This window comes from Perca flavescens, chromosome 5, assembly GCF_004354835.1.
Source record: "Perca flavescens isolate YP-PL-M2 chromosome 5, PFLA_1.0, whole genome shotgun sequence".
Taxonomy (NCBI): Eukaryota; Metazoa; Chordata; class Actinopteri; order Perciformes; family Percidae; genus Perca; species Perca flavescens.
Window position 1 is genome coordinate 22,913,492 of NC_041335.1, and position 14,737 is coordinate 22,928,228.

Genomic DNA, 14,737 nt, shown 5'->3' on the forward strand with positions numbered 1-14,737 from the left:
ATTTTTAAAAAATCCTGAGAGCAGCCAAAGAGAACAAACTCCCATAGAGGAAATGTGTACCGTCAAACCAGCCATCATGAATGCTTTGGGTTCAGGTCATACGAACCAGACAAGCAGACAAGCTTCCATCATATTCATGCTCCAAACATGTCTACCTTGACTTCATTTTTCATGAATTGCGTGCAAAGGTTTGCAAGTGCTACTCTTCCTAGAGATCACAAACAGTAATGAATATTTCATCGCTCCACCCACAGCTAGGCACGCACTCTAATCCAATGCAAGAAATATGATGCATCTCTTTTCCCACAGGCTAATAATCTACTTCTACCCTGTACCTCATGAAATAATACCACCGAAACATCTTCAAATTGTCAAGCTTTTCATAAAAAGGTTTAATAAACAGTAGGCAAATTAGCATGTTCTGAAGCTAAGCCAAAATTGTGAAAAAAAATTGTTTTTTTAAATCATTAAATTTGACTGGGGAGAAATATAGGCTATACTAATAAATATCTATTTAAAGAAGAAATGTACCTGAAATTAGGGAGCATTTATTCAATGTAAAATGAAATACAAAAAACTGGTGGTATGTTATGGTAAAATATAAAAATGTATAAATTTCGTCCGGTTTTTTTGTATTGGATTGCATTTTACTGTAAGATGTGATTTTGCCAACTACATTAAATAAATAGCATCAGGAAAAGCAAAACCAAAAAAATAGTGACACAAGTTTTAGAATTTCTCTTTAAACAATTATTCAACTTTATAACTGCTACTTCTTGTGATGAATTGTCATTTTGAGTTGTTATTTATAAAATATTTTTAACATAATTGGTTTTAAATTGTGAATTAATGTAATAAAGGTTTGTTTTTATTTTCAAATGTGTTCACGATTTAACCTTTTAATTTGTTTTCAATGGCAAAATGCATAGGAATCACAAATTATGAAAATGAATTTTTGCACAAAATGTTGTAAAAATGTCAAAAGGCATATTAACCTTGAAACAGCCAGGCCAAACGCTATGTCATTTCTGGAGGAAAAAAAAAAGTGCCTTCACTCCCTGTTATTTGTGCTTCCGTTTGCCATGCACGCTCTAATCCTGGCTGGAATGTCTCCGGTCGTGGAGTCCTGCGGCCCCGAGAAACAGAACAGCAGGTGAAACTGAACTCTCTGAGGATTTGTCCCGCCTCACAGCTACTCCAGTAGTTCTACTGATATAGTTAAACCAGAGCCTTTGTTACACAAGAGCCCAAATGTTATATACTACTATTTATGTTTTCTCTTCCTAGTGGAATTTTGAAACAAACTGGTATTCTTCATAGCTTTTGTCCTAACTGACCCCTGACATCTGCACCTGTTAAAGATTAATACAGATTATAGATTATTTAATTTGCCTATGAAGGTTATCCTTTCTAAGTAGCTTTATTCAATCTTGCTTAATTAATCCAATTTAATTTCAAACATTTCAAATCAAAAACTGATCCAACCATTGCTGCCATATTTACCTCTTTGTGTTTGGCTGGTGCCACATTTTTAGTTTTCATCTCACACACACACACACACACACACACACACACACACACACACACACACACACACACACACACACACACACTATAGCTATTGGTTGTGAGAGCTTAAGTTGAAATGGGGAGGGGGTTAGATTGGTGCATGTTTTTAAAAAAGATAAAAAAGAAAAACAGACAGAAAATCAGGGGGAATGAGAAAGAGAGTGTAGGTAGGCGTCAATCAAGTGCTCCAGCCACAACAGTGAATCTAATGCTGACAGTGGGCATGCTGGGTCACCTCAGCAGGACCCCTAGAGCCAAAGACATGGACAGAAAAGGATCAAAAGAACTGGAGGATACCGACTGGCCTACAGTATATTCCAGAAATACTTGGCGGGTGAGGTCAAATTCACAGATACACTAGCTTCTCAACCAATTCGCAAGCCCAGAGCCAAACCAAAATCATCAAACCATTTTATCATCACCTTGCCATTTACGAGGGAAGGTGATGATTCTCTCTTGAATAAATCTACTGATGTTTTGGATTTCCAAGCTCAACAGTGAGATTAAGGACATTAAAAACCTTTGTATGCATGACTATGCTGGAAAGAAAAAACACTACTGTGGATGTAGCCATAGGCAGCGCTCATCACCTCTGTTTATCCAGAGGGCTTAGGCCACTTTGGGGACTCCCCTTAAGTCTCACTTATCTCATTAGACCCTTAAAACTGATTAATATGAATGCCAGCAGAGGCCAGCTCAAGGCATTCTTAAGAAAGGAGGGAAGGAGGAAAAGAGAAGAGAAGGATGGGGGGGATTTTAGAGGAAGGGGCTTTTTTGTCTCTGGACAATGAGCTGATGGCTTTTTAAGCCTCTCAGTGGCTCTGGGTTAATACCCAGGGCTGCAGTCATGGGATAGGCCGCGGTTCAAAGGCTGCTGCACTCCGAGCCTTGCTGCTCGCTGATTTAAAGGAAGAAAATAAACAAGCAGAATAAATACCACATCTCCTGCAACTTTAACCTCACTAAAGAAATAATGAACTGCCCTTCCAAACCTGTGTGTGTGTCGGTCTATGGTCTTTAGGGTGTCATATTTGGTTATGTGGGATAATGTTTGGAGTAAACCAGACCAGTCAAAGCTGGGCTCAGATGAGAGGAGAGGGTGAAGATGGGATTTATCACACATCCCGGGATCAATCGTTTTCCCTTCAGGGGAAAAAAAATACACACTCAGTACAGTTTCACACAGGAACACCAACCACCACACATAAACAAAGACCAGAATGCACACGCAAACGTACACAATTCAACTTCAAGAAATGGGAAAACTATCAAGGAGCTCAGAGAATTGGGTCAAGAATAGTGCTGTGCTCTGCTATAGTGACGTGTGTGTGTGTGTGTGTGTGTGTGTGTGTGTGTGTGTGTGTGTGTGTGTGTGTGTGTTTCTGCTGCTTCATTAAAGCGGGCATCGATGCAGAGGTCGGCTCAGGATAACCACGCACTCTCTCACACACTTAGGCGTGCGCAGGAGTTGCCAGTAACACACGGACATGCCCACATGTAGACACACAAACCCAGATACCCACAAACACAAGACTTGCTCACCTAAACATCAAACCCAGGTTCATCTGAAGACGTCAGATTCAGTAATGTGTTATACATTTTTAAACATGATTCATTATCTGCTTGATTCTAGAACTCAGATCAAACAAGCTACCTAATAAAAGATCCTGGAAAATAGATCTGAAAAAGAGCTTTTCATGCCAAAGTAGTAGTAGTTGAAGTTCAGTTTAGCCAATTTCACAATTTTTTAGTACAATAGATCTAAAAATCAATTGTAATTTTACATTTTATTTTTAATCAAAATCCCACTAGGCCTTATGGACCCGGAGCCTTCAAACTCAGGCAGCTAGAGAGACTAGCTGAGTCCAAGACAAATAAGAAGAGATTTGTAACAAAATGAGATATCCACCATTTGAATTACAATCATGCATAATTATACATATTATTCATCACAATGAAAGGAACGCATCATTTTATGACCTTCGCTTGCAAAGTAGATCTACTGCTGAGGACAAAAACAGCTCATTCTCATAGCACCAATTTGTCTCCACAGCAGATATGTTGCATTTTGGAAGGGAACCCTCCATTAAGCTGCTACATTACACACAACCTGGCATTCAGACTGTGATATGCATTTCAGTGGAAAATGCACTTTCAAGGGCACAGTGTGCACTGTGTCACAGTAGTTAATTCTAAGATGCAACTTTAGTGCCACAGCAGCAACCCCCAAGTAAACACAGCCCTGTGTGTGGGAGTCTTCAGTGTCAGAGGAAACAAAGCAGGGGTCTAAACCTGAGCGGACTTAATCCTGTCTCTGTAAAAAAAAATAGCCCCAGTGTCACTAAAACCAGACCGCAAAGACGACACCTCCTCAGGGTAAAGACCCAGAGTCCATCCCCTGGAGAACCACCACCAACCAACCAACAACGGTCACCACCAGGGAGACAGACAGAGAGCCAGCAGGCCGCATGCATCTTTAAACCCTGGCAAGGACAGACAAGGAGGGGTGGGGGGCTGATGAGTTGAGAGAGGATGGATAAGGCTAGTTGGAAATGAGGGAAACTGCCACCTCTCCTTTTCCACACACTGTGTCACTCCTGGCTACTACATGCCTCTCCCCTTGTGTCTGGCGCTTGCATTATACTCCTCCTCTCCTCCCTTTTTCTGTCCGAAAGCGTACTACAACTTCAGCTGTGCACTCTCCCTTTCCCCCGAGCCATTCACACTATTCTCCCTCACTCCTCTCCTTTGCCTTCCCTTTTTTTCTCCCTCCGTTTAAAGCACATGCATTACTTTCAGCCCTGGCTATGTGGAGTGGACAGAGAGAGCAGAACAATGGCCGCCTTTCAGTCTCATGGCCCAGCAGCATTGGATGTGTGTGTGTGTGTGTGTGTGTGTGTGTGTGTGTGTGTGTGTGTGTGTGTGTGTGTGTGTGTGTGTGTATGTGTGTGTGGGAGGGGGTTATTGGCTGCTAGTATTTTCTCTACTGTCAATTCAAACAGGCTAATGCAGATAGCTTATTATTGGCACGTCTCGCCACAACGGTAGACTGAACAAAGTGAAAGGAACATTGTTTGTTTATTTATATTTATGTCAGTGGAAAACTGTAGCAGCAGTGGGAACTTTGTAAAGAGGTGTTCATATTGAAAACAATGCCAGCGAATCAACTAGGCCTTTCACCTTTTTACTACTTCTACTTACTACTAACAAAGAAACGCCAAACAACAACACGAAAAGCCGTGTCAGCCATCCATGGATACTCACCACATACAGGTGAGGACGTGAAATAACAATTTCTGGCTAAAATCATCACTTTTATGATTTCTAAAAATTCTATTTTGGAATATAAAAAGTATCAAAATAAACCAAGCAGATTGTCTCAATTCCAAAGACATAGCAGACCATGCCATTGTACAGTCCCTTCTGTGTGTTTCTCTGTCTGTGAAGACATATTACCTCACGAGTCATTTACAACTGGCTACAACCCGTCAATTAGGTCTTTATTCACAAGCTGGAGATGTGTTCTCTTCTGGGATCTATTCTCCACACTGCTGCCCAGCTAGAAAAACAGCCAGTCACTCCCCCGCAGCCCCCCAACTTAAATAAGGAAAACGGCAGTGTAAGGTCCGAAGCAAGCCTACCATGAAAGGAATTATCTGTGTAAAATGTGTCTGGCAAAATGCGAACAGTCTCAATCGTTCCCGTCACATTTTCCAGTTGAATAGTGAACAATGAGAGTAAGAGAAAAACATTTTTGAAACCATTTTTGGCCCTTTACATGCTGGTGTAGTTCCTGTAAATATAATATGACTTTGACATTAAATGAGTTTAACGAGGTCAAATCAAGCAAAGCAGAAAGAGCTGTTTTAAATCAAGCAAATGTATGTAGCTTTCACTCCAACTGTACACTTGAAATGCTTTAGGCTGAGAGCAGAGGGCACAATAGGGTATCAGACCTCTCTCAGTAGCGCCCCTTTCTGGTCAGGGGTGATAGATCAACCAAGCGTTACTACAGTAACAGCTGCTTCTAAGCCTCCATCTTACAGAGGAGAGCAGAGGAGCTGAAGAAGGATATGGTAGCGCCATTTTCAGCCACGAATGAGGACTTATAATACACGATAGCGAGATTCCTGGACTGGCGTTTTGACCCTTATTGGACCTGCAGCAGTCCTGTATCCCTGTTAATCACTCCTTTTTGGTCTTAAATTGAAACATGAGCTTTCCTGATATGGGAGCTGAATAAACCCAACAGCAAAATATTTTGTCCTCTTTCTCTGTCTACTCCGTTCATATCAACCACAAATCTACTCAGGTGTTAAAATACAACTTTGCACTGCCAGATCTGTTGGCACAGCTGCGCAAAGTAACTTTAGGAGAAATAAAGAAACCATAGGGGAAAAAACTTTCCACAACTTTGACATTTTGAGTGAAACTAAGACAATGAGAGCAAGGATAGAGCAAAAACTAGCCCCTAAATTAAACAAATGCATCTAGTAGCAACCAATGAGCAAAACATGGAAACATTGTTTTTATCTTTCTTACGGCAGAATATAAGTCTCGCATTGAGCTTTGCACATGTGGTAAGTTGGTTAATACTTTATTATTTCCAAGTAGAGCTACAGTGAGCGTTCCCCTGAAAGCCACGGGTTGAATTAGTGCTAAAAGACAGATCGCTCAGCTGATAGCAGTGTTTCAGCACTCCATCTGACCTTGGAGTGATTACTCTGAAAACAAAAACCTGGACATTACAATCTGGTTCCCCAGGCAAGGGAGGGAAACATGTGCAACTGAAGTGAAGCTGCCATTCAATATTCTCAATTTCTGTCTAAGAGATCCCGTCCACTCTTTGGTGGATAACCACACATTTAACTTGACATTGGTATTTTTAAAGGCTCTTCGTGCCAATTCAACACTTTTAACCTTGGTTAGGCTATGTGAAATATTTATCTAATCATGAGCAAATACAGGTTTTCAGAGGTTGTGGTCTGTTTTTTTTTATTAAATGACCAAAATGACGGTCAAAAAAGGTGAATTAATTGTTCAAAAGTCAGCGCAAGGCATATAAAAGCATAAAATGTTTGAATTTTTTCATTTACAAAAAACAAACTAATAATCCACCAAAAATGTAGTGAAAAAAATAATAAATAATTAAAGAAGTATAAATATAAATAAATCCATAATAATCTAATCTAAAATAGATATAAATATACAAAACTATAATACATATTTGTGGAGTTTTGTTTTCTTTTTTTTAGCCATTTGTAGGCTGTCTTTAATTCAGTAGGATTAGCATATCCAAGACTACAGCCTGACCACCAGGCACCCCCGGCGACAGGGCTTCTTCTGTCCACTGCGTAGCACCTCCACAAGGGTCACGGCCAAGAGTCCTCCCCCTCTTCCACCGGGCGCTGAAGAACAGCTGGTCTGCCAAGCACATTGACTAAGCATTGACTAATGCCTGCTGGGCTCATTTTCTAGTTAATAGAAAGAAAAACATCTAATTGAAATGGAATGTACATTTACAGGTCTGGTGAGAAAACAGAGTGCCATTTAAACCTAATAGAAGTGTTACATCGCAAAACACCATCATTACAGTTTGCTGGTTTTCCGTCAGGTCCTGTGTTTATTTCTCTACATCCTCTTCCTCGCTCTCTTTATGTCCCCTTCACTCGCTGTCCACGCAGCTCGGTCGGTGCTTGTGCTTGCCAATGCCACAGGCATAAAAGAATGACAGAGCAAGGGGTCATTAACGAGAATTAATCAGCCCTCAGACAGAGAGATGGAGGGAGAGAACGAGAGCCAGAGCAGAGGAGAGAGTAAAACACAGCTCCGAGCGAGTCAGTATAAATAAAAATGATAAGGGGGACAGGAAAGACTAGCATGCTGACAAAAACTACCCACTATAGCGATCAAAGGCAATATGAACTTGATTTTAAAAATCCCAGGTTTTAAAATAAAAGTTAATATTGTAACATGCCTTTTTTTCACATCTCTTAGAGACAGATTGGTGTGTAGACTAACTTTCCACCTCCATGCATAGATGCTTTTGTTAGTGCTCAGTCAGCATTTGCACATGCATACACACACACACACACACACACACACACACACACACATACAAGAACAGATTGACAAGACACCTATTCATGTCCCACTGGTCTGTGACAGGTAATGAGAAGTCCAAGGACAAAATATGTATTTATTCTGGTATCTGAGTCTAAAGGAGAGGGAACAAGCCTTATATGACCTTATGGCTCATTTGGTACACTGCATGCGCATGTACACACATGCACGCTGAAGCACAAAGACATCCACATGCACAGACAAAGACGAGCCAGACATGACTGCAACAAAGGAAAGTTGTCGTTGATACCAGCGACATAACTACTGTACGTAGGCCTCCAGTTACTGTACATTGTAAATGTGAAAAAACAACTAAGGCAGCACGTTAGAAAAATGCTTTCCAGGCTGTTTGTTGAGCTACAAATGATGCAGCAAAATACAGATCACCTTGAGCAATTTGCATGACTACAACCGCATCAAACTGTTAATGTTAATATCACACTCCACTTCAAGGAGTGTTCTAGTTACTAGTTTGTCATTCACAGGCCAACTTTCTGCTTCGTTATTCCTCGCCGTATGTTTGTGACCTCTCCCTCAGCTCCTCTCAAAGTGTGGCTGACCTCTGCGCGTCTTTCTACACCGTCAACTGTGGAGGGACTCCCGAAATATCTAATTGTATTCATTCATTTTCTGTGCCCGGCAAGGAGAGACAGACAGAGAGAGAGAGGGAGTAAGGGAGGGCGTGAGGGAGAGAGAAAGAGACGGGGAGAGGCAGAGCGGCGAGAGGCAACATGGGAGAAAGGCAAGGAGGAATATGTGGAAGAAGAAAGGGCAGAGGGGGAGAAAGAAAGGGAAGGGAAGGGCCCTCTCTTCGGCATTACAGTCGAGACATCATTAGAGCCACTGGCTGTCCCCTCATTAGAATAAATACTCACAAGCAAAGACAGTCAGTGAGATAGCAGAGGGCAGAATCCACAGAGAAATGTCTTGTATTTTAACTTATTTCAAGCTGAAGGAACTCTCTGAGGACAGATAAATCTAAACTGTCCCTCAAAATGACTTTTTCATGGCAAAAAGCTGAGAAGCAAAAAAAAAAAAATAATAACTAAAAGAGAAAGTGTGGATATGTTAAATAGAGAGATTGGTGAAGATAGAAAAGAAAAGATCAAATTTAACAATTAGCAAGTTTCTGGTTTCATGCTGGAGTTGATACACAACGGGGGACTGAAGCCACCAAGACACCCTGGAAATCCCCTCAGCCTCGCACCCCAATCCCCAACAACACAAGCACCCAGCAGAAAGAACCGTGGCACCGCTAACGCAAATTACGATACACTAAAGCAATATAAAATTCCACACTAATCTACCAATTGCTTGTAATTCTGTCTGCTGGAAATCCAAATAGAAGAAATTCTAACCTGCAAAAACATTTTTGCTAACTAAAGGTTACATTTCAGACACAACAAGTTCTGCACCATTGTTTTGTCTAACATTGACTGAAACAGCAGTAGAAGTCGCTCTTTTGCTTGTTTTGTCTACGTCTAGTTCACACTTCCTCCAATCATTTTGCAATATAACGTCAAAAAGTATTTTTAGTTTGAGACATCTTATTAATCGTAGGTGAAGGGAGTAAAACAGTCTTTAGTTGGTATTACCATGAATAGGTTTGTTATTTCTCTCTGTGCATTTCAGGTGATTAAGTAAGTAAGCAGAGCACAACGTATAGCACACGCTGATGTGAAACATCCAACTTGAGCACATTGATTTCAAAGCAAAACAGATTTTGTGAAAAAACAAACTTAAACTACAGCTTTAGTGTGGTGGATTGTCTAGCTTGGGCAATTTTCAAGTCTGTGGAAGCTGCAGTTTCGTACGGTACAAAAATGAATGCCGACAAATGGCTTTTTCTGGATGTAGTTTCTGTAGTAAAACAAGCCCTGAATGACTGTTTTCAGACACCAAAAAGGAAGAATGTAAAGAGAAAGTTACTTGCTAACATTATTTATGACAAATTGCATTATTTATTTGAATTCATTGCTATCGTAAAGTAACATATAGCTTTGGCTCTAATGAGCTTTTCTATGTGCGGCGATCGTTGACACAGTACAATTCTTAGAGCAGCCAAACTTTCGGTGTGATTGTGAAGCCTCAGAACAAAAGGCAGAAGTGAATAAGTTACGTTACAGTGCCACACCAGCTTTCTACAGTAATGCATGAAGAAAGGGACTCAATATTTATTAACTGAGTCATCAATTACACAAGTTTGCTATCTCTCGCTGTCTCTGTCTCCTCCCTGCTGTTGTGTTACCTTTCTGGCTTCCTGCCTTTAGGCCTGCAGGGGTGAGAGTCAAACAAACTCTATTTAGAGTAAGTAGAACGGAGTGATTGGTGTTAGCAGCATTACAGCCTCTGTGAAAACCGGTTTCCTTTCCTTTGGCAAGTGAGGGCTTCAGAAACAAATGAGGCTCAGGAAGCTATCTATTTCTCATATTTGACTTTGGACGCAAAGACAGTAAAATACACAACATGCAGGCAGCCAAATGGATCACAAAGTGCTTGTTTTCTCCCCTCTCTCTTTCAGTGGTAGTGTGTCAGATCTAAGATTAACAGATTTACTTTAATTCCACCTTTTTTTCTAACTACACTTTTTTTTTCTTCATTGAAACTGAGAAAACTTGTCAGCACATCTGGAAGATATCAATTTAACTGAGCGGCCAGTCAAGTCAAAACCTTTTTGTTGAAAAAAAGAAATGTACTGTCTAATGAAAGTATGTCTATCAACAGCAGAAATCTAGATTCAACTCAAAATTGTGTTTGCCTCTATTGAAGAAAGCGCCCCATAAATAAACAGCCGGGGTAAGTCAGAGTAAAGACCTAGACCACAACAGTCACGGTCTACGGTATATCAGGCCGAGAATCTACGCACCCCGCGAGACTGGTCCCGGCTTCAGGAGAGGGCTTACAGTCAGCCCTCCGTTTGTACCCCTGACCACTAATTGCTTCAAGCAATAAATCATGTTTTCAGAAACTTCAAACTGTATATAAATAGTTGTGCAACAAATTCAGCGTGTGCTATTAATGGCTTTTTGGAGGCTAAGCTGAGGATTTTATTCAACAAATACTAAGGGTCGTTGGCAGTTGAGTAAAAGATCTCTGTAAAATCCACCAGCACTGTTTAGACTTAATAAGCCGGGGACAAGGCTGTACAGTCTAACTCCATAAGGGACTTATAGTGGGAAACGCTGTCTCGACAAACATGAACACTGAGGTTGACTGGAGCCTGTCCAAGCAGAGAGCCGCTCAACTCGAGCATTGTAGCACATCTGAGAAACTTTTAATTTAACTTTGCTGACATTCTCTCATCTGGCCCATCTGAGTCAACAGCAAATACAATCCTCACTTCACTTCTAACAGCGTGATGTTGAACACCCACTTTTTATAAATAGAAATAAAAAAAAAACTTAGCAATATTTAAATTAAGTGCTTCAGTATTTCTTTTTTTTGAGAGGATGAATTAGGTCAGGATAGGACTTGTGACTCTGCACTTCAGCCATTCATGCTCACCAATATGCAAGAAATAGAAAAAAAACATCATGTAAAGTTTCATTTGTAGAAACTTTGTCCATTTTAGAATGAGGAAACTGTATGTTGTTACACAGAGCAAAAGTTTTCCAAAGTTTTAAATGGAAAAGTTCATGGTTTCCACACTTCACTTTCCCTTTCACAGTTTTATACAATTACGCTACACTGGGTTTCATGATCCAGAATTTATCTGCATTATTTAGGGTTTAATTTTCTATTATTACATCTCTGAAAGCTTATAAAAACGCTCTGACCAAATTTCATTGGATTTTTTTTTTAACTTCACAATAGTGTGCTCCAAATGTCAATGATCCATCATTATAATGCTGCACACAAAAAACGGCATTGTATTGGCTTCTGAACTTAACCAAAATTAATAAAATTTTGCTCAAGGCAACATTTCTTCACAGATAAAGTGATTCAAGAACTATTTTAAAGATTTATAGTTATTAGAAAAAAATCACGTAATATTCTGGGTCTTCAGCCTGCTGTGTGTCTTGACTATTCAAAGACGAGTTTGTCATTTTGTGTAATTTGTCTGCCATGGTGCCCTATAATATTCATGACGCACTCCTTTACTGTATGTAGGCTACTTTTAGGTGTGCTGAGACCACTACATGCCAATAAATCGCATAAGTAACTGTGCTGAATTTCGTGAATGAGCTTTTTAATATTGACAGATACATTATGTTGTCGCATTTAGTGTCGCTATAGTTAGTGATGAACAGTAAATACCTCTAGAACCACATAAGCGTTGGCCTACAATTTTACAAGTTTTTCGACTTTGTGCTGATTGTTAGGTGTTTAGCCTAGGTGAGTTAGATACTGGTGTTAATGGGTCCAGTGGGGCCGTGTAAATACCATGTTATAACCAGCCTGAGTTCGCCAAACAGGGAAGATAATATCCCAGGCTTTATAGCTTTTACCCTAAACCTGTACCTACAGCTAGAATAACGCACAATGAAACGCTAAATTTTCCTATCTAGACAATATTGACACCAGACGATGGATGCTATGCCCAGGCGTTATTACCCACGGGTTTAATCTATAGTTGCCTCGAGGGACGCGCTGATAATGAGCAGCCACGTATTTAAAATAAGACAAAGTAGCCTTTTTTTTTTACACTCCTGTGGTCCTATCCTCAGCTATAGCCTGTACCTATAATGGCATTATGCCCTCACTGCGGAGAATAAACACCGATGTAGTCCAGCAAACCTGCGGACCCCGTGGTTCACGCAGATCCGAGGAGACGAAACATCGCCGACTCTCCGCGGCAAACGTGCCCGGTGTGAGGCCACTTACTTGGCGTTGGTCCGGTTCCAGAAGACGGCGTAGCGGTCGGCCACCACTTTGGAACTGGGCTCTTGGCAAAATACACACATCAACAGCAGCAGGCAGACGAAGAGGACCATTTCCATTTGCAGCATCACTACAGCGAAACTTCGGCACGTCGTATTCCTCTTCAGTGTCGGTCAGTCAGTCGAGTTGTACGGGCGCTTCAACCGGGACAGGTGAGGAGGGTCTCGTTCACATGTGGCCGTGTGTTGCTGGCGCACTTCGTGAATGCTAAACAAATACAAATGAGCACAACAGCAAGCGCGGAAGGAACAGCGAGAGCGTGACCATTCAAAGGGACACTTGAGATGACACTTCAGTTCAGGTTGACGGAAATTTAAAGTTACAAAACCGACGCGTCACTGTGTTGTCTCTCTGATGCAGGTCGAGGGTCCAGGCGAATCACAGGCTTTATGGCATGCGAGATGTCAGCTCTGACAAATCCGTGGTGGGCTGACAAAATATTTCTCCTACTAATGCACAAGCAGTGAGATCGGCACACACACACACAAACGCGCAGCACAACAGGCAGTGTCTTCTGTGGTGTGGTAATGTTCCCCTTATGTAGGGAGCTACTGATGTAGCCTGTGTCAGGGCAAATGACAACTGCTGAACACTTCTTACTCCAAGCCCAAAGCGCAGGGGATTAGTCAGTCCAAGATGTGATGGAGAAAAGAGAGAGAGGGGGGAGAGAGAGGCTCAATGTGTCCAATGACGCCGTGTGGCTCACGTCAGATGTCCATGTTTTCCAGGGAACTTTTTAAAGCCATAGGCTACAGTCCGTCAGTGGCAGATGAATGGTAATGTTAGACTCGTTCCTTCGTCTCCAGCGTAAAAAGAAGACTGTTATCCTTTCTCGGCGATTTACCGGAGGTGTCACTGCCGAGGTGGGGAGGAGTCCTTCTCGGTGTCGGAGACAGGACGGACAGCGTTGTGTCTTCTCATGCGCTTCTGTCCGTGGAGACTCTTGTTTATGCCCGCATCCCAAAGTGTCCTCCTCATATGTAAGCCATCGTGCGACGTGCAGGTTTAAAAAAAAACGTGCGTTCTCCCATGAGGGCGCTGTGTAGTCTTCCTCCTTCTTGTGTTTGGGTTTGAGACGCCGGGACACACGGGAAGGTGAAGGCAAAGGCAGGCAGCTCCAGACGCCGACTGCGAGAGTGGGTTTGGTTACGGCGGAGCGGGGGATTGTCCCATTGGTTTGAAATTATTTGAATGGGCGTCACTCGAACAAAGCCAGGCCCCTCCCCCGCCTAAACCCGAGCTAATTCAATTACGGAGAGGTAGAGCTGGAAGGGGACGGAGGGAAGAGGTGCACAGGACAGGGGCCGTTTTTTAGAAACTTCACTGTCAGATCCGACCGATAAGAGCGCGCGGCGCTATTTAATTACATGCAAACGGACGCAGCAGAGCACAGAAGACCATGGACTCCAGTTACTCTCTCTCTCTCAATTCAATTGAACTCAATTCAAATGCTTTTTTTTTTTACTAACTGCAAGAGGTATGAGTTTAGGTAATGTACTTTAACAAAGCCTAGGCTAATTTATAATATTTTTCTAATATTAAGTATTCAAAATATATATAATAAATTAACATTGGAAATGTTGCAATTGGGCCGATTCAACGATTAATTAATCCCCCCCCCCAGTATTTAATCTATAACTGTGTGGAATTCTACTCCAAAAAGGTCACATCTATCCCACAGGTTTATGAAGACAGAGAGGCGTAATGCTGAGAGATGATGGCCATGCAGCGCTGCGGGAAGATGTGACAGGGCAGCCTGTTGCAGGGAGCCGACTGGAGGGGTCCACGGCGCCGCTCCAGCGCCCAGACGCCCCGCAGTGGCGGGCAGGGGGGATAGCTGACTCAGTCGGGGACAAATCCAAGTTCGAGTGCGCCAGGGGAACAGCGTCTGTCGTCGCCTTAAATCAGACAAGTGCTCACAAGGAGGATTTATGAAACTTTAGAAAATGAGCAGCAGGCCTACATTCAGGTGGGAAATCCATAACGAAAATAACTTTAACATGAATTCATACCGATACAATAGCGTTTGGGGCGAATTTAAAATGACCTGGCCTTATGGCATGTTTAAAAAAAAATATATAGCCTATATTTCTCCAGATTTAGGACTGTTAGGTGGTTTTTTTTAGTTCTTTGTGTGTGTGTGTGTGTGTGTGTGTGTGTGTGT

At 41.8% G+C, this 14,737-nt stretch overlaps 1 protein-coding gene across 2 annotated transcripts in view; it reads right to left on the reverse strand.

The window, feature by feature from the left end:
• The window catches only part of efna5b (ephrin-A5b), a 92,530-nt gene extending 79,298 nt beyond the window's left edge, over window positions 1-13,232 (reverse strand). For both annotated transcript variants that reach the window (XM_028579325.1, XM_028579324.1), the window contains exon 1: window positions 12,517-13,232. In XM_028579325.1, the coding sequence (XP_028435126.1) occupies window positions 12,517-12,641 (125 nt within the window). In that variant the 5' untranslated portion in view covers window positions 12,642-13,232. The remainder of the gene's footprint in view (window positions 1-12,516) is intronic.
• Window positions 13,233-14,737: the final 1,505 nt, after the last annotated feature.